Source organism: Delphinus delphis, chromosome 9 (assembly GCF_949987515.2).
Source record: "Delphinus delphis chromosome 9, mDelDel1.2, whole genome shotgun sequence".
NCBI lineage: Eukaryota > Metazoa > Chordata > Mammalia > Artiodactyla > Delphinidae > Delphinus > Delphinus delphis.
The window spans coordinates 11,704,476-11,730,863 of NC_082691.1; the positions used below are offsets into that span (position 1 = coordinate 11,704,476).

Consider the following 26,388-nt stretch of genomic DNA (forward strand, 5'->3'; position numbering starts at 1 on the left):
TTATTATTTTTTTAAGTCCTTTCAATGTTAGGTTGAAACAGCCTCTCCACTTCTCTCTCCCCATCTACAAATAAGGGATAATAATGTTCAATTTTGCTTACCTACCTCGAGGGAGAATTTTAGAAAAGAGTACTTTAATGTTCATAGGTTCTTTGAAGATGAAACAGCACTCCATAATTGCTAAATTCTATGATATTTTAAAAACCCATCTCAAAGATACTCCTTTTTCCTTATGCTTGTAACTTTGATTAATTAAAAACAATGATCCTTTCTCAACTTCACTATTTAAGTGCATTATATGTGTTTCCATGCTCTACCCAATATTATTGCCTTCCTCTTTGGACCTTCATGTTTTCTAACTTCTCACGTATTGGTAAACGGAGTGAACATCTGTCATTTCTGGCTGGGGTGATTTCATTTCTTTGTGTGAAAACTGCACCCACATCTAGCTTTCTTCTTCTCACACTCTCTGGAGGGCTCCTGAAGCCGCCGCCAGCATCTGTGGCAGTGTTTCTCCAAGGGTGGCGATCCTTCCTTTGGCATCAGGTTCCCTGGGGTGCTTGTTCGAATATAAGTGCCCGGAGATTAGACTCTCTGTGGGGTGCACTCTGGGAATCTGCATTCAAAACAAGCTCTGCAGTTGCTGACTGAAGTTTGAGGACCACAGACTCCAAGTCCCTCATCCTTTTTTTTTTTACGATGGAAAAATATGGCGTGAAAGTCGGAAGTAAAGTTTTGACTTAGGCAACAGTCACTGTGCTCTATGCGTGGGCACCAGAGAAGGATGGAGTTCAAAGACCTGTCTCTTCCAAAAGCAGAGGATGTGAAGGGTCCTGCTTGGCCTCTTCTCAGCCCAGTGACCTGCATCCATGCCTCCTCCTGTCCCACTAAATAGGGGAGGGGTTCTTCCTTTTGTCCCAAGCTAATCCCCTTCTTGTGTCACCAGCCTGTACGCGGTGACACTTGCCATGCGTTTCCCTCCAGTCCAGAGGACGAAGGGCTGCCCTGGTTTCAGTTTCTCTTTCCACCTGTGCCGTACAAGTCTTTCCCTTTCTTCTTTCATCGTCTCCTCAAAAACCTTGCACCCTTCCAGCTGCCCCACCCAACTGAGCTTCCAGAAAAAGCAGTGATCAGGTCTACAGACGGCTAATACAAATTAAAACAAACAGAGCTCCCTTTGGAATGTGAACGCAGTGCAAACAGCGGGGGCAAGTACCAGCAAAAAGCGCGTCCCTGCTATGCCGTCAGTATTTGGGAAGGGCAGTGTTGATTCTTTGCAGCTCCCTGTAAGTACAGAACGACGTTTCCCGGTCCCACGCCACGCCCGGCGTGGTCTGCATTCTCTCTGCTGGGCGCACATTCCTGCCAGCTGAGTTCAGGGTTTGGCCCTAAGCTAGTGTCCCATCTCTACAGCTAATCGTGGGTTGGGCTTGGTCCTGACATCCCGGCTTCGCTCTGTAATTGTTCCCTCCTGGTCTGTGGGAAGACTGAGGCGTGGCATCTGGCCCTCCTGCACATGCAGGCCCGCGGGGAGGGACAGGGTGGCCTGCCGCTGGGCAGGTGACAAAACCACCTGCCTGAACACTCCCTGCCCTCTACCCTCCCAACCACCCAGGAATGCTGTGGGAATCCTGATTGCCAAGGGGCGTGGCGTCTGTCCCTGAATGAGTCGGGGAGGCAACCGTCCTGGGAAGCCTAGAGGGGTGGGATAGGGAGGGAAGGAGGGAGACGGCAAGAGGGAGGAGATGTGGGGATACACGTATACGTATAGCTGATTCACTTCGTTATACAGCAGAAACTAACACCATTGTAAAGCAATTCTCCTCCAATAAAGATGTTAAAAATAAAAAGCAAGTGGAAGAATTACTACTGAAGAGGACTAACTAAATAATTTCATTTCTATGAAGTTCTAGAGCCTACCAAGAAAACAGGTGCTGAAAATATCTATTCAGTGGTTTCAGGGAGTTGAGAGGGGTCACAGATAGACTGGGAAGGCCCACGAGAAGATTTCTGAGGTGACAGAAAAATTCCATATCTTTATAAGGGTGTAGGATATAAATGTATATACGTTTGTCAAAAATATACAGATAAAGTTTGTGCATGTAACGTGCAAATTTTACTTTAAAATATCAAATCCAGGTCTGGAGAAGTGTACAGGTTCTTGAAACTGGGTGATAAGAGCATTAGGCATGTCTGTTGTTTGTATATGTTTGAAACGACTCATAAAGGGTGTTAAAAACAAGAGGAAGCAAGTGGGAAGTTCTCTTCTGGATGGACTTGAAGGGAATCAGAGCATGGACTCAGCTCAGGGGCCTGACTTCACTGTGGCTCGTGCCCCGTCCCCGCTCAGGGGCTGGGTTACGCTGGTCCAGGAACCAGAGATGTTGAATATGAACGTGTTTTTTTATAGAACTATAGGCCAGGGAAGTATTCTTAATCCTGCAAAAATATTGCTGCCCTTGGTCGGCCACGTGACACATTTATTTTCCCAAGCTTTTTCCATATGGGAACATTAAAGCCATAGTTCTCAATAGGGACATATTTGGCAATATCTGGAGACACTTTTGGTTGTCACGACCCCGGGATGGTGGTAGTGGTGGGACTGTACCTAGTGGGCGGAGGCCAGGGATGCTGTTCAACATCCTCCAACGCACAGGACAGTCCTCACCATAAAGAATCATCTGGTCCCAAATGTCATAGTGCCAAGACTCAGAAACCTGGGATCAAGAGAACCAACCTAGCTTTCTCTAACGCTTTCTGATGTCCCTATAAGATACACACATACACTCAAGGACAGAACGATGGCATCCGCATCTGTTAAATGCCTACTGGGTACCAGTCACTTTTCCGGTACCCTTACGACCATCACACAGAATAGGCACTGTTATCACCTTTTCATGGGAAAGGAGGTTAAGATTCAGACCCTGCCCAGGGTCACACAGCAGCTGAGAGTTGCAGCAGGAAGTTACTCCTCTGGCTGTGTGGCACCCTGCCTCAGGAACTGAAGGGTGCTGCCTGTATGCCAGAAACCATGCTGGTTGCAAGGGGCGATAACGTGCTTGCTGCTTGATCCAGTTTCGAAGCTAGCACGAATCCTTACCGTACAGAGTAGCCAGGGAGAAATGGAATGAGAAATGCAGACAGCCCAGAGTGGTGTTTTATTCAAACTGTTTTGCACAGAAGTGTAAAGATGGGGGGGGGAGGAAGAAGAGTCTGAGTGGACAAATGACCAGCCCCCAGACTCCCTGAAGGAGACTAGCTCCACCTTCTTCTGTCCTAGATACTGGGACTGAATATAAATTTCATTGGAAAGCAAGGTTTCAGCTAAAAGTGTCTGAAAACCTTTGTTTCTAAAAGAACTCAAGGGGATTTTCCTGGTGGTCCAGGGGTTAAGACTCCGCGCTCCCAATGCAGGGGGTCCGGGTTCAATTTCTGGTCAGGGAACTAGACCCTGCATGCATGCCGCAACTAAAGATCTTGCATGCCGCAACTAAGACCCGGTGCAGCCAAATAAATAAATATTAAAAAAAATAAAGAACTCAAGAGAAGATGAACTTACTCTTCAGAAGAAAGTTCAGGAAAGAAGTCACAAGAGTACTATAAAGTATTTTAAATGGGCTTTAAGGGTGGGTGACACGTGGACCCACCCTTAAATGAGAGAACAGAGGAAATGATGGGGCCCTTAAGGGAGAGGAGCACGCCTGACGGAGCTCAAGGACTGGGTAGAAGAGCTGGCGGGAGAGGTAGATGGTGTCCCAAGACAGGTGATCTTGCACCTTGGGGAGTCCCTGAGGATCTGAGGAATCTGGACTTCATTTTGTAGACACTGGGAATTATTAAAGATTTGGGGGCTGAGGAAAGGGAGGGCAAATGGGATGGAGAATGGAAGACACCAGAGGTAGAGTGAGCGAGGTGGGAGTGCGTCTGTGTGGCATTTCTAATACACCAGAGGCTCGCTCACTGCCCAGCAGTTCGTGCGACCAGCATCGGGTCCTGAGAAATCGGAGGGCGCATTGAGGAATTCACGTCTAAGACAGCTGTTTCTTTCTAATAACTTAGCTAAGCCATTTGTACCGAATGGCATTTCAGTCGTTAGGGATTTATTTTTAAAAATGTATACACACTTGTAATTTTTATATTAATTCATTAATATGCTCATAGATACTTTTTTATTATCATTAGTTTCGTCTCCTTCTGGCCTGGTTGGCTGCTCTCTCATCTCATCTCCTGGGACCCATGCTGACTAAGATGTATCCTTCCATATTTTTCCTCTAAATCAGGTAATCACAGACTAAGTTATTTATATATATATATATATATATATATATATATTTTTTTTTTTTGCGGTACACAGGCCTCTCACTGTTGTGGCCTCTCCCGCTGCGGAGCACAGCCTCCGGACGCGCAGGCTCAGCGGCCATGGTTCACGGGCCCAGCCGCTCCGCGGCACGTGGGATCTTCCCGGGCCAAGGCACGAACCCGTGTCCCCTGCATCGGCAGGCGGACTCTCAACCACTGCGCCACCAGGGAAGCCCAAGTTATTTATATTTACCTATCTATTTCCATGCAGGTACAGGTTTTGCATCGTTATTTTTTGGTTTTTAAATTGTGTTGTTCATAGTTTTCTGCATTTCTTCCCTTAACAATATCTTGAAGAAATCCTCTTCCGTCATCTGGTAAGATTCTAATTCACCTCTTTTACGCCTCATATCATGGTGCAGTGCGGAGCTGCTGTGATGAAGTTAACTGGTCTCTGCTGATGGACACTTGGGTTGCTTCTACATTTGTGTCTTTACAAACGATACTGAAATGAACATCCTGGTATGTTTTGTTAGGGAGGATAGGATAGCTTTTAAAAGTCTGCACTGGAGAGCCATGCTGCCTGGGTCGGATTCCCGGCTCTGCCATTTATTAGCTATGCTACCTTGGGCAAGTACTAAACCTCTACGGGTACCAGTTTCCTCATTTGTAAAATAGGGAGATCATAACAGGATGTGCAACTCACGTAGAGCTTTTACAAAGATACCTGGCCCATAATAAGGGCTCAATAATATTAGCTGTTATTATAAGAGTCCTTATAGCAGTGCTTTTATTTCTATGAGAGAGATTCATGGGCCAGAGGGTATATGGGTTCAAAAGTTTTAGTATATACTGTTGATTGTGTTTTTAAAAAAGGCTATCAAAATTCATGTTTCTATTGGTGATGGAAGAGAATAAACGTTCACCCATGTCCTCCTGAAAAGAGGTAATATAATTCTTTTTAATATTTGCCAATTTGATTGTAATAAAGTGATATATCATTGTTTCTTTATTTTGCTTAAATATCCCTGCCACTGATAAAACTGAAATTCTTTTTATGGGTTTGGTGATTATTTGGATTTTTTCTTCTCTGAACAGCTTTTTTCATTTTCTTTGCTGATTTTTCTAGAGTTGTTTCTCCTCTTCTTTTCGAGGTGGAAGAGCTCTTTGAAATCTATATCGCAGATTTTCAGCCTCTGATTTTCCTGAGTTGCAAAGATTATTTTTCAAAATCAAAGCTTGCCTTTTGCCTTTATTTATAGTATTTTTGCCATAAGAATATTTTCATTTTTATCTATTCAAATATATTTTCCTTTTCTTTGCTAGACTCCAGCGTTCCAACCTTGAGTGAAAAAGCCTCTACCACTCAAAGTTTCCTGAGTTTGTTTTCTGTTCTCAATAATGTTTATTTTCTAGAATCTATAGTAAGTCACCCAGAGTTTTTTGAAGAAATCTTACTGTTACATTTTCTACATGTGCTTTCAAGTTGGAGAGGAATTTAACCTAATTTTTTTTTGGTTGTATATTGGCCTCATTGACTACATAGTCCATTCTCTTCCAACTGACTTGAACTGCCACCTCTGTCATATAAATCTCGTACATCCTTAGGCCTATTTCTGCATAAGGCAAGTGTTGAAAAAGAGTGTTCTCGCTAATTGTTTTGAAAGCTTTACTAGAAGTTTCTCGCAAGTTCTGAAGAAAGCTAGGTTAAGCAGTGGACATAGTCACAACCAGACATGCACATTTTATGGTGACTTCTCAGCTAATGTGTGCCCTGAGCCTCTCTAGGGCATTGCTAGGAAGGCTACTCAGATGCAGCCAGAGATGGAACCAGGGAAGCTCTTGTAGGTGCCTAGGAAGGAACCTGGGGGCTGCTATTGGGATGACGTGGCATGGGGGAGCTTATCTGACCCTTGACTCAAATGAAAACGACACACTGAGCTCTTCTCTCAGGAGGGGCCCTTGGGGGTTGAAGGGCCAGGAGACATCCGATGGAATCTCGCGATATTGTGGTTCCTACCTACTAATTCAGACTCTGCAGATATAGTACGGGATATTTAAAGTGTGTTATCCGTGACTTCTTAAGTTCCATAAAACTCTGCAATGATACTTAATACCCACTTGGCCAAACTCTAAACACGCTCCAAGAAGCCTCCCTCCCCCCTCCCCCTCCTCTTGCTAAACACCTGAAAACAGAAGATTTTTGCCACCCGGGTAGTGTCTGCTTGGAAAGGGAGAGGTCAGAGCAGGGGGTAGAAGGACAGCGGGGAGTCTGGGTCACAGTTAGCAAAGGTTCTTGGAGATTTTGGCTTGAGAGGTCCCAGGATTTCTGGTTATGATATAGGAGGGTTAGATCTGTCACCATCACTGACATGAAATGAGCAAACGGACCTTCTGGTGGTTGCACAGAAACTGATTAAACAGCATCAGATTTGAACCCTGGCTTCTGAAAACTCTTCCTACACCGATGATTATGTAAAGAGTGACTCACATCACCCTGACTTCTTAAAATGACACGTGCTAATACTTAACGAACAGCGCACGTCGACACTCTGGCACTCTTCCTCAAAATAGAGAAGTTCACCTCTTTCAGCTGTTTAGTGCACCTTAGATTTGCTCTGGGAAAAGTGGCGTTCAGAATCATTGAAACAGAAGAAGAATTTCCAGTGGTGATTTCAGAGAACATCTAGTAGAACTTAAATGATGCTTGACAATGACCCGTTTTTCTGAATTACAAATATTCTGAACTAAAAATTGAAATGAGATTGAAACTCACCCGTCCATCCATCCATCCACCCACCCTTCCTTCTTCCCTCTGTGCCTCCTGTCCTTCTTTCTTTCCTTCCTTCCACATTCATTTATTGAGTGCCAAGTTTGTGACTAGGAAAGCAAGACCTCAGTCTTTCAGGGGGAGAGACACACAGTAATGAGTTACAAGTACACAATATAAATCTATAAATACAGTTTATTTCAGAGAGCGATAAGTTCTGTCAATATAATGAATTAAGATGTTAAGTTGGAGAGTTATAAATGGCTGGGCTCTTTTAAAATGAGTGCTGAGGGAAGGCCCTTAGAGGAGATTTTTCAGCTGGAATGGGAATCTTTTCTATTCAAGCATAATGATTAGAAAATATATACATTTTGCTCTATTCATAATTTATTAGATATAAAAATAAGTTTGGAGCTTTTCACATTTATAGTTTTGTTGTTTATGCCGCCATTAAAAATAGATAAGAGGACTTCCCTGGTGGTGCAGTGGTTAAGAATCCGCCTGCCAATGCAGAGAACACGGGTTCGAGCCCTGGTCCGGGAGGATCCCACATGCCGCGGAGCACCTAAGCCCGTGTGCCACAACTACTGAGCCCACATGCCACAACTACTGAAGTCTGTGCACCTAGAGCCCGTGCTCTGCAACTAGAGAAGCCACCCCCATGAGAAGACTGTGCACCACAACAAAGAGCAGCCCCCGCTCGCCGCAACTTAGAGAAAGCCCGCGCGCAGCAACGAAGACCCAACACAGCCAAAAATAAATAAAATAAAATTAAAAAAAGATGAGAACTTTTGACCTGGTATTTTCATATACATCATTTTATGCAAGTGGGAAATTTCATATACTGAACCCCACCACTGTCTGTAATCCATCACCAAGTTTTGCTCATTTGCTCATCCTTCTTATGAAACAGCTTCCTGTCCTAGTTTGATTCTTTATCCTCTTTTCAAAGAACTATTTCAAAGAACTGCCACTTAAATGACAACCCCATTTCCACTCCAATTCACCTACTTATAACCAGGGTTGACTTTCTAAAATACAGACCTGATCAAGACATTCCTCTACCCCCCAAAAAATACATCGTCATCTTTGTGATAAAATCCAAACTCCCTGGACGCCATTAAATGCACTTCCCTATTTGACACAAGGTGCCTTTACAGCCTTTCTCTTTCTCTCTCTCTTTTTTTTTTTTTTTTTTTTTTTGCAGTATGTGGGCCTTTCACTGTTGCGGCCTCTCCCGTTGCGGAGCGCAGGCTCCGGACGCGCAGGCTCAGCGGCCATGGCTCACGGGCCCAGCCGCTCCGCGGCACGTGGGATCTTCCCGGACCGGGGCACCAACCCGTGTCCCCCGCATCGGCAGGCAGACTCCCAACCACTGCGCCACCAGGGAAGCCCCTCTTTCTCTATTTTGCAGCCAAATCCAACTGACATCTGCTTGCTCACCTGCCATCCTGCTATGAATTTCGGGCCCTCTCCCTGGAAGTTTCCTCTCCCCGTCTCTGCCAGCCAACTAACTATTCTCACTCATTTTTAAAGCTCCTTGTACCTAGTACTTATTACCATGCAATGTGATAAGTTCTATGATAGAGGTACGTATAGCATTTATCACATTGTATTGTAATTTGCCCAATTAAATATCTGACTTTGCCTTAATGGGGGGCTAGAGCCTGACACCGGAGCCAGGTTTTCTGGGTTCCAATCCCAGCTTGGTCTGTGACTATCTCTGTGATTTTGGTTATATCTGCACCTTATTTTCTTCATCTGTAAAAGCAGTATACTAAGTAGTATCTGGGCTATAGTGCTGTTAGATGAAAGTGTCTAGAACAGTGCTTGGCATGTTTAATAAGTTTTCAATGGGTGTTTCATTGTTTAGTTTTATATTAACTTCTGTATCTCCAGGGACATAAAATCAACATGCAATGGTGATTAAAAGAATAAAAAGATCATCATATGAGCACCTCACTAATATGCAAATGACAATCATAATCAAAGAATGAAGATATGGAATTTGGAATATTACTTTAAGATTTCTCGGTCGGGCTTCCCTGGTGGCTCAGTGGTTGAGAGTCCGCCTGCCGATGCAGGCGACGCGGGTTCGTGCCCCGGTCCGGGAAGATCCCACATGCCGCGGAGCGGCTGGGCCCGTGAGCCATGGCCGCTGAGCCTGTGCGTCCGGAGCCTGTGCTCCGCAACGGGAGAGGCTACAACAGTGAGAGGCCCTCGTACCGCAAAAAAAAAAAAAAAAAAGAAAGGAAGCTACAAACAAATAAAAAAAACCCAGATGGAACCAGCTGGGACCAAGATGGCAACGAATCTGACCTCCAACAGACCCTGAGTCTCATTAGACACTGATTTTACTACATTAGCATACTAAATGACACAACTACCCTGGCCATGACCGGACATTAAGGACCAAAAAAGGATAAGGGCGTGGCATCCTACTCCCTTGAAAAAGCCCTGCCCCTTCCCCAGTAGACTAGTGCATAAGCCTCTCCATCATTAGCCTCATTCCTGCTCCCCTTGTCTTTACTCCTAAAAATTAAGTCTCTTTCCTGGTGGGTGAGAAGTTGATCTGTGAACTTAGTTCCTGCTTCTCCGTTCTTTGGTTACTGAATAAAGCTTGTGCTGTGTCGTTCTCAGCTTTGGTTTCATTATTTGGTTGCTCCAACCAAAGGGAAAAAGAACCCTCCCCTGTTGCTGCAGAGAGCCTGGTGGGGCTAGGGTCCCAGCAGGGTCCATACAACTTAATTGGGTAATACACATAAGTCATGAAACAGCAATTACACGAATTCCTTTTAGGCTGAAGTTCAAAGAAACAGATTTTTTTTCCGGTTTACTTAATGCGTGTATATAGAAATGTCACCATATTTACTCATATTAGTATCTCTCGACGCTTGACTAGGCATAAAGGGAAGGAGGTTGAATCGCTGTGCCCCGTATGCAGGCTTTTGATTTCCGGGCTGTACCCCAGGGTATGCAAAACCCACACACAGGGAGCAGGAAGCAGAGAATTTCAAGTAGCTACAGTCAAGGAGGAGCTAGCAGGAGAAGGATCTGGTGCCAGAGGCCTCTCTGCCCATCTCTGGGGTAGTGCCTGACCTGGAGGTGGCAGTGTGAGAGGGGGCGGGCACTGTGTCAGTAACAAGCTGAGTGTGGAGCTCGTGCAGAGCTCAGTGCCAAGCTCCCAGGGGACATGCGTGTTTATTGCCGACACCGTAAGGGCTTTCAAACCAGAGATGACAAATAAAAGTGCGACCTTTGAGCAATGAATTGCACATGGAAGATACGAGCCCTCTGTCTTAACGGCCCTGGTACAAGGAAGTGGCTGGTGTGGCTTGTGGAACCATTCTCACTTATGCACCCAGTCGTCAATGAAATGTTATTTTGAACACCTCAAAGTGCCAGGCCTGTGCCAAAGTAAAATAAGACAGACCCATCTCTGCTTTCATGGAGCTTACGCTTTAAAGGGGACACAACAGACAAAACAGAGTGTGGGACACAAAAGAAGGGCCAGTGGACAGGTAAAGAACCAGAATAATAATTTACAAAATGACCTCTCCCAGCCATACGCGAGCAATGTTTCCATCCTGGGGGATGTTTAATCCTGTAAAGCGGATCAGTTTTCTCCCTGTTTATTTCTGGTCTGCAGGGCCTCTCTGCAGAGGGGAGAGGAGGGCAGGGGGCAGAAGCCACTCCCCTTCCAGGCGGACTCCTGCTCTGGCCTGTCCTGCATCAGGGACAACTTGTAGCTTTACAATGTCAAGGCTGTGACGGTGATGAGCCCTGTAATCTTCTGGTCTCTGTTTTCTTATGAGTGATGTGTTGGTCATAGGAAGTGTCATCTTCCTCACAGCCCACGTGGATCACGGGATAAAGGGTCCCGGGGGGAGTGAAGAAGGAAGGCGGGCCAGGCGCCTACATCTGAGATCAGCCTTGCCCACCCTGCCGGTGGGGAGTGGCACCCAGTTGGGCAACAGAACTGAGAACTCGGGAGTCAGGTTTCCTCAGTGGCATCGACCCCTGGCTGCAGGAACCACAGTGACAAAGCCTCAGGCAGGGGGCCTCACCACCCACTTGCTGCCCACACTTTGCGTAAGGCCCGGAGCGACTTCATTCAGGTGTTGAGCCCTCCTGCGTGCCCTTTGCCAAAATGGCCCAGCGCTCAGGGGTGCTCGGTTTTCTTATTAAATCCATTTGCCCCAAGGTGCAGGATGGCTTGTAGGAAAATACACAGAAGGAATAACTGCAGCGTTACCGTCGGGTTGAGACACCCACAGCCAAGCAGGGCCTCCCATTCAAAGCCACAGCAGGCTCGTACCCAGTGGCTCAAGTTCTCTCTGTGAGGCAGTGACGCCCAAAGGAAACCCTCTTCCTTCCCCCAGGACCTCTGAAGCACTGATGAGACAAGAGTCTGACCCCACGTGAGGGTGGTGGTACCATCTGGGACCAGTGCTGGCTCTGCATCCTGGCTCTTCTGCCAGCCCAGGGCTCAGGGGACTGAGGTTCAGAGTCAGAGCCTCGGATCGGAGGGGAGGCCCCGGCTCACTTCATGACAATTCATCATCCAACGTTGAGCTAAAAGGGAGCTCTCACCCGCATGAGCTCCGTTTACACTGCTAGTTGCTCAGTAAGGTACCTGCCATTTTGCTTCTGGGCTACACAGCAAATATTCTCAACAGGAGTGGGAACCTCAGCGGGTGAAATTCCTCACGTCCTTTCCTTTGCAAAGACAGAGGGTAACTAGCACTTCTGGGCCAGGCACTACGGGCCTCTGACCTTTATAAAGGATCCATCCAGAGAACTTTGCTAATTCTTAAAACATCCCTGTGGTGTCCTTCCTCCAAGCGCTGAACTGTAGCAGACATATTGACACGGGCTGCTCCAGCCAGAGATGGTCAGAGACAGCAGAGTCAGGACGAAAGAAAGCAGGGGCTGGGCAGTTGGCGAGGTGCTTTCCCTGGTGGAAAGTGACTGAGCAGGCCAGGAGTCCAGCGTTTCTCCTGTGCTTTTCATCAGACCTTTGCCTGTGGCCTTCCCCTGCGTCTGTGCTGAGACATGCTGGATCCCAAGGTTTCCTCCAGAACACTGGGTTCCCTTCACGCCGCCAGGGCGCTCAGCCCCATGAACCTCTGCCACCATCCAAATGCAGCTCCCTTGGTCATCTGAAAGCTCTCCCTACCCTGGTGTCCTAAGCTCCGTCCTCCCAATCCTGGGCTCTGAACCCCTGGGGACCCCTTTCTATTGCCTGCACACCTCCTCTGGCCGCCACCTTCTCAGACTGTCTTCTTCCCCATTAGCAGGCCCTCGTCGGAGCACCTCCTTCTCTGTCCCATTCCTCCCAGGCTAAGCGCTCTGACCACTCCTTCTTCCTTTTTTAAAAAGATATTTATTTATTTGGTTGTGTCGTGTCTTAGTTGTGGCTCACGGGCTCCTTAGTTGTGGCTCACCGGTTCCTCAGTTGTGGCATGTGAACTCTTAGTTGCGGCATGCATGTGGGATCTAGTTTCCTGACCAGGGATCGAACCCGGGTCCCCTGCATTAGGAGCGTGGAGTCTTAACCACTGTGCCACCAGCGGAGTCCCTGGCCACTCCTTCTTAGCTCCCCCCAGGGACCTTTGGCTCCGCCCGTCCCTGACACATCAGCATGGGCCACCTCTCTGCGAGCTCCCATCTCCTCCCATGGCTGAGCCACTCCTGCTGTGTTGGTATCTCTCAAACTCAGTTTCCAGCCCAGCTCCCCTCCTGCTGCCCAGGGCCATATTCCAGTTACATACTAATACATCCGTGTGTATTTATAAGGGAAACTGCAAATTCTACGTGTCAAAGGGTGAATTCCTCATCCTTCCTCTAAGTATCATCTATTTCACATAACTCCCATCACCCTGAATGATCCCAGTCCAACGCACGGTGCAACCAGAAACTTTGAACTTATTCTATATTTCTCTCTCCCCCTCACCTCAACATTAAACCAGTGAACCAATTAGTTCAGTCTCTTCTCCCTCCGAGAAGTTCCCAAAGTCGGTCCCCTCCTCTCTCAGACCCTGCTTCTGCCTCAGTTCTGACCGTCTGTTTCTCCCCAGGATGTATCAACAGCTTCGGAGCTGGTCTCAGCTCTTTCCAGCCTTCCCGCCTCAACATTTTCCCCACATTACAGCAAGATTTACTTTTTGAAAACACGAATCCAATGATAGCATTCTCCCTATGGGATGAGACCATCTGCCTCTCTGTCTCCAGCCTCATTCCCACCACAACCCCAAAGGCCATTCTTGGCTCTGATCCATCTACGCTGCTTGCCGAAGGCTCTATTCCCGCCCACGCCTTTCGAGTGTTGCTTCCAATTCGGGATCCTTAGAACGTCTTTTCTCCCCTTCCCTGCCTAGTCTCCTACTCAACCGCCCCTTAAGGCTTGGCTCGTATACCCACTCACTCTAGGAAAAAAAAAAAAAGATGGCACAATTATCCCCTCTTTTTATGAGATCCCCCGGTTTCACTCCCCACTCCCCCATTCCTTGCCTTGGGCTGAGTGAGACATTTTCCCTTGTGACTTAATACAATTCCCAGGCTTATATATGCATCTCGGGGCGCTCTCTCTGTCTCAAACACACACACACGTGTATTATGTATGCATAACCTGGTATTTAAGATATCGTAGTGGAATTATTGATTTACTCACATGCTCCCCCCTTGAGGGAGGAGATCTCATTCACTTCGTCTTTGTATCCTCCTAGCATATAGCACATGCTTGACTTACAATTGCTTAATTAATGAAGGTATCCCACAACACCCGGCGTAGTCCTTCCTATATGCTACAATATTTGATGAAAATATTTCCTGACTCTAATTCATGACCTTCAAGACACCATCTTAAATTTCATGCTCACAGACTAAGAGAATTAAGGGATTATATGAAGTATAATCTGTACATATATATTCTTGTGGCATGGGGTACGGCACTCTCCACTGCTGGAGTGAACCCTGCCTGAACGTGACTTAGATGTGGCCTTCAATTCTCATTCCTATGTCCCCTCAGTGGCCACTTCTTGCTCTGCCTGCCCCATCTACGTGCTTCTGCCTCCCAGGTTTCATCATCCCCTTATTTGATAAGTTATAGGAAAAGGAACAACAAAGGGCCACATTTGCTTCTTCACCTGCGGAGAGTCAAGAGACCTACCGTAACACTTGATGCAGACACGCCTGCTTCAGCTCAAGAGCTTCAGAGCTGACACATGCAGATCAGTGAAGTTAGAACACACCCTCGCACCATACACAAAAATAAACTCAAAATGGCTTAAAGACTTAAATACAAGACATGACACCATAAGTTCTTAGAAGAGACCATAGGCAAGCATTCTCTGACATAAATCATACCAATGTTTTCTTAGGCTAGTCTCCCAAGGCAATAGAAATAAAAGCAAAAATAAACAAATGGGACCTAATCAAACTTACAAACTTTTGCACAGCAAAGGGAACCATAAACAAAATGAAAAGACAATCTACGGACCGGGAGAAAATATTTGCAAATGATGTGACCAATAAAGGCTTAATTTCCAAAATATACAAACAGCTCATACAACTCAATAACAAAAAAGCAAAGAACCCAATAAAAAAATGGGCAGAAGACCTAAAGAGACATTTCCCCAAAGAAGACATCCAGATGGCCAGTAGGCATATGAAAAGATGCTCAATATCACTAATTATTAGAGAAATGCAAGTCAAAACTACAATGAAGTACCACCTCACGATGGTCAGAATGGCCATCATTAAAAAATCTACAAATAACAAATGCTGGATGGGGTGTGGAGAAAAGGGAATCCTCCTACACTGTTGGTGGGAATGTAAGTTGGTGCAGCCACTATGGAGAACAGTATGGAGGTTGCTCAGAAGACTAAAAATAGAACTACTATACGATCCAGCAATCCCACTGCTGGGCATATACCTGGACAAAACTAGAATTCAAAAAGATACATGCACCCTTATGTTCATAGCACACTATTTACAATAACCAAGACATGGAAACAACCTAAATGTCCATCAACAGATGAATGGAAAAAGAATATGTGGTACACACACACACACACACACACACACACACACACAGACACACATATACATACAATGGAATACTACTCAGCCATAAAAAAGAATGAAATAATGCCATTTGCAGCAACATGGATGGACCTAGAGATTATCATACTAAATGAAGTAAGTCAGAAAGAGACAAATACCATATGATATCACTTATATGTGGAATCTAAAATATGACACAAATGAACATATCTACGAAACAGAAACAGACTCACAGACATACAGAACAGATTTGTTGCCAAGGGGGAGAGTTGGAGGGGGTGGGATGGATTGGGAATTTGAGATTAGCAGATGCAAACTATTATATATAGAACAGATAAAAGGTAAGCAGCAAGGTCTTACTGTATTGCACAGGGAACTATATTCAATATCCTATGATAAACCATAATGGAAAAGAATATGAAAAAGAAAAAAATATAGATCTGAATCACTTGGCTGTAAAGCAGAAATTAACACAATGTTGTAAATCAACTATACTTCAATAAAATAAATTCTAAAAAATGAAGAAAAAACGAAAAAAGAACTTCAAAGCTGAGAGTGTTTGGAGAGAGAGGTCATGGGCTGTAGCTGGCAGCCGTAGCAGAGGTGGGTGGTTCTGTTGCCATAAAACCAAAATATGGGGATTTGGGTCATACGCCCAGCAGGCCCAGGTGTTACCCGAGAAGCACCCTTCACCAGCAGCCCCATGACGCATCATCAATAAGCAATGTCAGACAAAAACCCACATCAGCAGTTTCCAAGACTTGTTTCCCTCCTCATGGCAGAAGGTCCTGCAGTGAAGTCAGGGGTACTTTTCGAGTCAGGTGTGGTGGTGACACAGTAGGAAAGTGCAGGCATCCCAGGTGTCCCATGCAGCATTCTGGAGACTTCTAACACCCATATCTGAGGTATCTCACCCACAGAACTACACAGAATTGACTGATACTGATCTTCTTACTCATTTCAGTAAGTGGCAACTGATGTCTCAAGAAGAAGAGGACCAAAGAGATATTGGATTTTCAAGTCAGAAGGATGCTGAGAGATCATCTGACCCAACAGACTTATTTTACAGCAAGATGCAGAAGCTGATGGCCACAGTGTGAAAGCCATTGGTCCAAATCAGAGAATTTCCTACAAATACCTTCAAGAAGCCTCTGCAGGGGACTCTTAGGATTTTAGTAGAATTATCAACATTCGGAACCTATGTCTACTTACCTTCGCATCTCCTCAGAAGGCAATGACAGTATCTTATATCAATTTGCAGTTGATAGGAAATTTGTATGTCTTTAGTAATTTATTTTGTATTCTGAGTGAAGACTGGCAGAGAACCTTCGCTCTAGTGCCTTGTTATTCACTCCCATCAGCCCTCATGATATCGGGCCGCTGCTCCAAACACAGTGGCCCTCAAGAAACACCAGTGTCTTCTGACTAAGGAAGACCAGAACTTTCCAACACGAGAAAGTAAAAATTCCAGCTCTTACCATTCAAGATGGTTTTCTACAAACGCAGACATGGGGCTGATCTGCACGGTGTAGGTGTCATTGGCGGAGTACTCGAAGAGTCCATAGTAAGGGTTGAAGAGCTCCTGAGACAAAAGGAAGAAGAACTCTCGCGAAGGACCACTGTAGTCCAGGCTGCAAAGGAAGCAGAGGCCCGGGAAGCTCATTACGTGCGAGAGGCGGAGGACCTGTCCCTATGCAGGGGCTGGCTTGCCCTTTCAGAGTCAGTGCTAGGAAAGCAGAGAGCAGCCTCTGCTCTTTACAGTGGATCCCAAGGGGAGTATAATTTGCTGTAGAAAATGAGAATGCAGTGATTGGTTTGGGGGTGATGTCCTTACTAGATGGCCATGCACCAATGCTATGGCAGTGTTCCTTAACCTCTGTCCTCAATCATATCATACCTTTTGGATAAAACACACAACTGGCCCATTCAAAACCGGGACTTCATTGTGGGAGGTACAAAAGAATTTCCTGTGATGGTGCATGTGTGCATGTGTATAAATTGAAAACACTTTCAAATCCATTCTGCTGTGCCCTCCGGGGTGGGCTTGCCCTCCACGGTGGAGACGGCTTGCCAAGAAATCACTGAAATTATATGAAAAATTCGGTATGTAGTTATATACGTGCGCTCTTGGGGGAAGAGTTCTTTGATCAGAAACTCAGAAGGGTACCCACATGAGAAAGTAAAGATGCAGTAGTTTAGGTCTGTCTTTTTGGCTTATACTTTGACCATGTGACCTCAGACTCTAGAACATGCCAATCATCTTAGGCTTTTAGAGAACATGAAACCTAAAGATTGGCAACACCTGGAGAGAAAGGCCTCCTGGGAGGACATGATCAGAATCACCTTGGGGCAAAGGCTTAGAGACATCCTGCTCCTTCTTGAGAAGAATCACCCAGGATCTGGGGTCTCTGGTCTACCCACACTAAGGTGTCTCCATGAAAGTTCTGGTGCCTCACCCCTCCTCTCCGACAAAGGTGATGTAGAGCTTGTTTCGCTGGAGCTCCTTCCGGGAATAGGCCATAACCTGATTGAAGGTTCCCTCCAACAGGTGGTCTCGCCGAATGATGAGCCTGGAAAGGAGAAGAAGTCATGTGGGTGGTGAGCGGGTGCTCGGGCTCCGACGTTAGGGAGTGTTCTAGGCGAGCTGTGGGGACCCAGGCTGATGGTCTCATGGCCCAGCCTCTCCAACAAGGTATAGATTCCGTCAGTTCAGCTATGGACTTATGTTGACACCCTTTTCAAAACCATGAAAACACAAGGACAACGTGCACTTTCATAATGGGACACATTCCATCATGTTGGACTACCTTTAGGATTCTTGTTTTTTATTTATTTTTATTTTTTTGCGGTACACGGGCCTCTCACTGTTGTGGCCTCTCCCGTCGCGGAGCACAGGCTCCGGACGCGCTGGCTCAGCGACCGTGGCTCACAGGCCTAGCCACTCTGCGGCATGTGGGATCTTCCCGGACCGGGGCACGAACCCGTGTCTCCTGCATTGGCAGGCGGACTCTCAACCACTGCGCCACCAGGGAAGCCCTAGGATTCTTTTTGATCAATTCCAAAAAGAATCTCTTAAGTTGGATTTGGCTTTTCAAGATGAAAATAATAAACCCAAAGTGGAAAAGTTTGGGTTTGGGTTTGGCTTTTCAAGATGAAAATAATAAACCCAAAGTGGAAAAGACCACAACTCTTTACTTAGATCTGAAGATCAAAGCTATTTGACTAACGAGTAGGTAAATTTGTCCCAAGAATGTGTAAAGGGAAACATATGATTTTTTAATTTAGTTCAAGATACCTTGTTTTCTGTAAAGGTCTACCATTGATTTTATACATGGTTTTGTTTGAAATCTACTTTTCTTTCTCCCTCTCCTTCCCTTCTCTTCTCTTCCTGCCTCCCTTCCAATTTCTTAACTTCCTTCCTTCTTTCTTTCCAACTTCCTAACTTTTTCTTTCCTCCCTTCTATGAACATGACTGATACTACACCATGGCATCCAATCTCCAAACATATATTACCAAGTTATAGGGGAGAAAAGGATAGAAACATCTACCATCTGAGTTCAGTGCCAAGCACTGGAGCACTCACTTAATTTTCCCTGGACCCTGACCAAATCCTTTGGCTTCCAGTTTTCGGTAGAAATTGCGGAGCTTGGCCTCAAAGTCTCTCCTGTAGGGTGAAGGGGCTCTTGCACTGGCTCTCTGTAAACCTGCAGAGAGAAGCACACAGGCTGAAGGTCATCATCGTTTACTGAAGAACAAATATGCAGGGCAACGGAGGAGAAAGGGCCAACCAGAGGCACATTCCTGCATCTTCGTGTTTTACTTCTCCAAGACATTTCCCTTCGTTTCTGTCACTCCCTCAGTTACTTTGATAATAAACAGGTATAATATAATAAAGAGAAAACTGAATTCTGAGGACAGTAGATATTTATGTCTTCCACTCCATTTCAAGTTGCATTTCTCTTCAGAACACCTCGATGAGCATATGTCTTGGCTTACGTTATGCCGGAATATCCTAAAACAACATACATCAAACTAGACTCTTGTACGTTACTATATTATAAGAAGTGGTTGTAACTATAATGAAGCAACTAGGATTGTAATATATGTGTACTTTGTACTTCTCTAACGATATTGACACTAAAATAAATATACATGTCCCTTAGGCCCCAGAGCATGCAGGAGTTTATATCAGATTACCTTGCACTATAAAAGCAAAATTAATAACAATAATATTATTAATAATAATTCCTTACTCTTTACAGAAGAGAGTTTTTGTATCACTGAGAGTGCTTTGTAGATGATTTATTATCTTTATGTACCTTTTAATGAAAAAAGGAATGGAAAAAATAACATTCTTCTCTACGTTTCGCAGATGGCTATGATCATGGTTTGCCCCTTCAATAACTATTTATTAGTTTATATTCCAGGTACTGAATTTATAATCTAGATAAAACTGATACAACCAAACTCACAGAAATGAGAATATTATTATAAGTTGAGATGATCCCTACCCATGAAGGAAAGGAACTTAGTTCTTTGAGGTCACAGAATACTCTGGCCAAGTTCAGGAAGGCTTCCCTGGGGAACAGCTGAAGGATAAGTAGGCATGAATTAGATTGAGTGAGTTAGGAAGGGCTTCCACTTAACTTAAGAGAAGAGATGAGCTGGGAGAAGAGCAATCTAGGTAGAGGACCAGCACATGCAAAGGTACCGTGGCAGGATGGAAAATGGTGCTCCAGTCTATCTGGAGCATAGGGTGTGAGGACCAGAGTGATGCAAAACAAGGCTTGAGAGGTGGGCGGGAGACAGATCAAACAGGATAAGGTACACTGTATTAAGCAATTTTGTTGAATGTTAAGCACAACAGGAAAGCCGTTGTGTGGGGACCAACGTGATGTGTCTTGAGTTATGAAAACCTTAGTCTTTCTGCAGTAGAGAGAAAACACCGGAGAGGCCCAGAGTGGATTGAGACAGCCTGCATTGCACTAGGGTGGTGTCAGTGGAGATGAGAAATGGGACTATGTCGAAAAAAAAAAAAAGAAGAAGAAGAAGAAGATAGATTGGAGATGTGTTTAGGAGGCAATGAACTGGATATTGGTAGTGAGGCCCAGGTGGGTTTCAGACATCATAATGGAATGGTCTGTGGTGACATTCACTGAGATGGGGACAAATGGAAGAAGCACAGATGGGTGAGATCACGAGCTTGGTCTTTGACGTCAGTACGTTTGAATGCTTGATTGGAAAAAGACATAGCTTGAGAGAGAGGAGAAAAAAACCTGGCACAGAGTCTTGAGGATGGTTGGAAGGGAAGGATGAGTCCGCAAAGGTGGCCAAAGACGTAGATGAAATGCCCACAGCTTGTGTCCCAGAAGCTAACTGAAGAGGTGACTTAAGGGGAGGAGCCATCAGTAGTGTTAAATGTGGTTGAAAAGTCAGGAGGAGGGCTGAGAATTACCCATAGGACTGGGTACCCAGAGCTTGCCGCGACCTTAGTGAAGACGCCCTCTCTAATGCACAGGTGTGAAGGGGGAGAGCGAGGTGGCAGCATTGGTAGGCTTGTAAGATGGGCAGCAGGCATTTGAGACAATTTCTGTCTAAGGGCTTCAGTTTTCTCAGTGAAGGAAGAAGGCACATCATTTGCCAGGAGAGACCCAGGGGTTGGAAGTTTGAGAGGAGCGGCAACGTTTGAAATAGCAGTAGAGAAGAGCATACGTTTACCAGTGAAATGTGGTTGAATTTTCTTTTGGGTGTTTATGGTCCATGTGAGGTGGAGAGATGACTAATTTATAATTGATAATCTGCCTTGTCAGGTGAATTTGCCCAAGAATGCCTGACTACAGATGTAGGGGAAGCAGATATTAAGGTGACCTACGAGTGGAACTCTGTAAATGAAATGGAGAGGATCGGGGAGCTCAGGGCATTGTCAAGAAATGATGAACCAGGGATCCTATGCTGGAGGAGGGAGAGGCAGTTAGAAAGGAGAGGCGTCCGTGAACTGGAGGTCCTGATGAGGATGAGGGCACAGGGTGGTATCGGGGAGAGCAGCTGAATAAGCACGTTGGATGGGAGTAGGATGCTTGAGTCAGTGACGTCAGAGATGACAACAAGACAGGAAGGGGATTGTGGGACCAGTGGTTGAGGAGGAGGAGGGCAGGGCAGACAAGGAAGCCCAGAAACTGGGAGGCCAAGGAACTGCACGGGTGCCCTGTGGATGCTGATGTCATCCAGGATGGTGGAAGGACTTGGGGAGGAGAGGGAGACTGTGAGACGGGTGCCACAGTCTTTAAGAATGAGAAGAAGGTCGGTGGACGACAGCAACTAGGGGCAGAGATACGGCTGATCTGTGGTAGCAAGGAGGCACACGGGGCACCAGCGGCACCAGTCTCACCAGCGAGTCCTGCAGCATCTGAGGTGTGGGGGGAACAAGCAGCCACCACTTGAAAAGGGAAGAGTCTCTGCTGAAATACCACATTTCAGGACATAGGTAGAACTAGAACACAAGTCTGTAGGTGCAAGTATAATTTTCTGTCATCAGATTACAGTATATTTTATAATACAACTTTCATTACTGCTGGTACTACCACTATGGCCCATGGTCCCTACGATGCATTTTTCTAATAATTTAAGCTTTACAAAGTGCTTTGGCATGTATGATTCACTATGTTGCCCCAGGTAAATGTCATAAAGGTCTGGAAAAATGGAAATTGTAAAGTTTAACCTCAAAATGCCTGGCTTACATAGTCTAGGACCCCAAGGTCAAAGCTAGGAGAGTAAAGAATTACGCACTTTGACAACATGAACTGGATGATTCTTTGCGTTCACGGTGTCAGTAACGTCTGCATCAGGAAGGTTGATTCCTTTTATAAAACTTACCCAAATAATCCGCAGTTAGCAAGTAACTCTTTATACTCCCTTATTCTTTCTATTTGCAGTATGGTATCTCCCCCGTGTAATGATACTCTACATACCAAAGGTACGTAGACACTCTACTGCCAAAGGTTTGGACCAAGATGTAGATACATTATCAGGCTGGGACCATCTCTACAACAAGATGGCAGGTCATCATGCAGACCGACAGGCCCCCCAGATGGAAGGCTCTGCCCCCCAGAAGGAAGTCATCCTGTGCACACTGGAGACAACTGATTGTCCTGATGCTGGTCTGACGAAGCTCCGGGTCCTCCTTTTCCCGAGCCGTGTCATCTCAGCTATGCTGTATGTCAGATGCAGCGCACGTGGGACATTTCCTCAGCAATGCTACTGATACGCTTGTTTGGAGGAAGGCCTAACGAGGAGATACTGACTTAAAAATAGATTTTAGGAATTAGCGAAACTACCTCTAAGAGATAGTCCTGAACAACATGACGGGGGGCATTCTGAACAAATGAAAAGATATTCTAGTTTCGGAGACCTATGGCAGTATTGAGTGACACTAGCTGAATGAGACATCCCTTCTGGGGGACAGAGCGTATTGCTAAATTCTGTTTTTCTTCTCCATTTCCCCCCGGCTTCAAAAGCCAAGTTTGAACTCTAACTCTGGAGGTCATAAGATAAGAAGTTACTAGATTTTTCAACTACACCAACACCCATGACAATGTGATCTTGTAAACCAAGACAATGAGGAAAAACTCTTCAGTATCTGGATCCCATGTGGGAGTACGGATTTGACGAAAGCTAATTATCTTGATGAACCCAGGAAATACTAGCTTCTTTTTCCGCTAAACGGTTCAATAGATATTTCCTCATTTGGAATGGAAAATACCCACAAAAAATATCATGAGTTCTAATTCTAAATTCATTCTAATACACAAAGAAAACTCTAGGGAAACAATTTCACATCATGTTACAAACTTCTTTGGCACCTTCACGGGGGCATAATGGTGGTCCCTAGTAAGCGTGTAACCTAGTGACTCCTTCACAACTTAACAGAAAGTTACTCAAATTGGTATCTAATAACATTCTGATTCATGAGGCAGAATGTTCCAGAAAGGGCTCTTCCCTTTTAAATGCTCGGAGAGTGTGTTTTAGAACAAAACAGCAATTTAGAGCAGGGGTCTGCAGACTTTTTCTGTAAAGGGCCAGATAGTAAATATTTTAGGTTTTGGGGGCCATACGGTCTCTGTCGCTCTGCTGTTGTAGCATGAAAGTTGACACAAAATATATAGATAAATGGGTGCGGCTGGGTTCCAATAAAATTTTATTGATAGACACCAAAACATGAATTTCATATAATTTTCATGTCATGAAATATTGGTTTAGTGAAAAATGTTTCCAAATCATTAAAAAATGCAAAACACATAATAGCTTGGGGTCATTACCAAAACAGGTGGCACTGTGTCAACACCCAACTTAGTGTGCAGATGATCAGAAAATTGAGAGGGGACTAAGGGAGAGAGGGCACCTTCATCAGGTGGAAACACAGGTGGCCACTTGCAGGAGACAGAATGCCAGACCCTCACGTTACCTGGGGAGTTCTGAGGTGACGAGCAGGGTGAACAGCGGGGAGAGAAGCTGTACCCAGGGTGGAAGGCAGCCTGCAGGGGGACATAGGACATAATCTCTTCTTCAAAGAGACTGCAAAGTAAAAAAAAAAATTTTAAAGTTAGTTCTCTGTCCATGAGAGAATGTTCACAAATTGGTGTAAGAGTGGTTACAATTCTCACGAGACAACGAAAGCACTTAGATTCACTTAGATGGGCACATCCCGGCATGCAAGCTCTCCCTGTCATTTTAAACTCTAATTAATCCTACAACAAGGTCTCCATCAAGTACCATATGTAGCTCTTGATACCCCAGTCTTACATGTAGAGAAAGAGGGGAATAGCAGGTATAAGGGTGGGAGCCCTACTTCAGTTGCAGCCACTAGAATATTCTAGAACAAGCAACGTGTGTTTCAGTCTGGGCTGTCCTGGAGAACTGCCCAGAGCAGCTTTTCCAGTTGCTTTTCCAGAACTGTTTCAGGCTCAGCCCCTTACCTCAGCAAAATGACCAGATCTGCATCACAGGACAACTTTTCAAGCCCATGATTACCCTCGGTCCGAATGTAATGGATTTTCTCCCTAGAATAATGTGGGAAGGAAAATAAGAATTACACACCAATGCATAAGTTAAGGAATGAACCCCATTCTGATCCCCCTTTCTCTTCCAATAGGGCTGAACAGTGATGTTCTAATGTCCAGAGTATTTCGAGGTATTTAAGTTCATATTGCAGGTTCCCATGATGCTCTCCAAGGGATCACCTTTCCTCAGACTCACACGGGGACAGAAGCCAAGGAGCACAACACAGGTAGGTCCTCAGAGAGCCACACAGTTGGGAGTGGAGCTGGGGTGGACTGTTGTGGGTTCACAGCATCTTGGAAGCCATGGGAAGAAAGAGTGACGAGGTGTCTCCTGAGAAACCTTATGCCTGATGGAAAATGAATTAACTCCACACTCAGTCCAGAGAGGGTCTGGCCCCAGAATACAAGAGAGTCTTCCAGGTCAATCTGAGTATAGGCATCAATTTCTCTCTGTTTAATTACAACTCATGCATTCTTTTTCACAACCTCCAACTCCAACCTGGCAAAATGATTCCAGTAAGTCTATGGATAAATAGCGTTTCTTTTGATCAAATGAACTTTGTAATGTGCTTCTCTGACATTCAGATATTCAAAGATTACAAACACTATGGCCAAGAATCATTCCCTTATAGGTATGCTTCAAAGAAGTTAAAAGTTTTTCCCTTTTCTTGAAGAGATGCAGCAGAAATCTGAGAAGACTTAAGGATTGATTTTTTAAAAATATTTCACTTTTTTTCTTTTTTTGTTTAAATTTTTGAGATGATTTTAGAGTCACATGTACTTGTAAGAAATTAATAAAGAGTGGTCTAGTATACCGTTTAATCAGTTTCCTCTAATGAAAGATTAAAAATAAATCTATTAATAAAAATACTATAGATACAACTTTTTTCTCTCTCTGATTATAGTAATGTGAATCCAAATCTTCATCATAACTTGCATATTTTCAGGTAAAAATATAATGAACTTGACATTTTGGTGTGGGTATTTTTAAGAAGACAAGAGAAACTTTTTGGCTTCTACAAAGATACACAAAATGGGAGTAAACAGAGAAATGCACTGTGGTCCAACCTGAAGTTATGGGTAGAGTACTGCTGCAGTAAATGCCATCTCCAAAACCTGTGGGTGATCATAGTGGCTCCTCTGACCAGGGACTTGGAAACTGGAGCAGACCTGTCCACACATCGTTTTTCAGGGAGGAGGTGGAAGCCTGGCCAAGGGTACAAGCATCAAGCCTCCTCCACCAGCTGCTTCTCCCTCCACACCCCTGTGCCCTTGACTCCGTGTGCCTGAGCACTGTCCTGCAATCCTGACAGCATCTCACAGCCCTCTTGTTTGGAGGATTCTCGTGGACCCTGTTCCTCTGGTTTACCAACTGCAGCCCCACGAGGGACTCTCAAATTGATGTGTTCCCCCAGTGGCAATGTCCCTGGGGCAGGTCACCCTGCTGCCCCAAGGGACCCACATCTGGGCAAGCCCCTGGTCTCCCTGCCTGGGGAAAAAGGGGGAGAACATTCTAGGGGGTCACTCTTTATTCCCTGGGTTCCTGGGGAAACAAAGTCCAAAGAGAGTCAAGTCCATGAGGGCAGGAGAGCACCCTTCCCAGCCACGGGAAGTGGCACCCTCTATAGTGGTTCTATCATCACCCTACCTACTCAGACCACATACACGTATCAGAAAGCCAAGCAGAGTTTTCTGAGAGCTTTGGTTGTTCTTCACGGGACATTACACCCTCTGTCATGTATGTGAAAATCTCATGCAGACCTAGTGTTCTGAGGGGCCTCCAAATGTCCCTGGGTCCAGACCAAAGGCACTGAGACCTGGGGGAGATCTCTGAGGGTGAGAATGCCAACCGCCTCTCCTACACGCATCCCATCAGGAAAACTCCAGTGTAGAGCTCAGGTCAGTAGAGCCACCTGCCTCCTTGACATCCTGGCATCTTTATCTGTGGCCTCAAAGACCTTAAAACTCAATATCCACAAGGAAATCCTTGCCATCCTTCCATCACTATCACTCAATTCTGATCATGTCCTTCATGGCCCATAATACAATCTATAGCTCTATATTTGGCTTTAAAAAAAAGTCACACTTGTCTATCATCCGTCTTCCCCAATAGACAGTAAGTCCCATGAGAGAAGGACCGATGTCTGTTTGGCTTAGATACTGGGTACACAGCCCTCGCACAATCCTGATTCAGA

General features: G+C 45.3%; 1 protein-coding gene and 1 long non-coding RNA gene across 2 annotated transcripts in view; one reads left to right on the top strand and one right to left on the bottom strand.

Moving 5' to 3' along the window:
* Positions 1 to 26,388, bottom strand: part of HECW1 (HECT, C2 and WW domain containing E3 ubiquitin protein ligase 1) — a 253,204-nt gene that overhangs the window by 39,037 nt on the left and 187,779 nt on the right. Inside the window, exons 17-21 of the mRNA XM_060019836.1 lie at positions 24,110 to 24,193; positions 23,599 to 23,708; positions 18,721 to 18,841; positions 17,593 to 17,706; positions 16,615 to 16,767 (exon numbers count right to left, since the gene is read on the bottom strand). Coding sequence (XP_059875819.1) covers positions 16,615 to 16,767; positions 17,593 to 17,706; positions 18,721 to 18,841; positions 23,599 to 23,708; positions 24,110 to 24,193 — 582 coding nt within the window. The remainder of the gene's footprint in view (positions 1 to 16,614; positions 16,768 to 17,592; positions 17,707 to 18,720; positions 18,842 to 23,598; positions 23,709 to 24,109; positions 24,194 to 26,388) is intronic.
* LOC132430591 (uncharacterized) lies at positions 1,182 to 4,702 on the top strand. Its single transcript, XR_009520534.1, has 3 exons — positions 1,182 to 1,286; positions 4,183 to 4,250; positions 4,657 to 4,702. It is a non-coding gene; the product is annotated as an uncharacterized lncRNA (long non-coding RNA).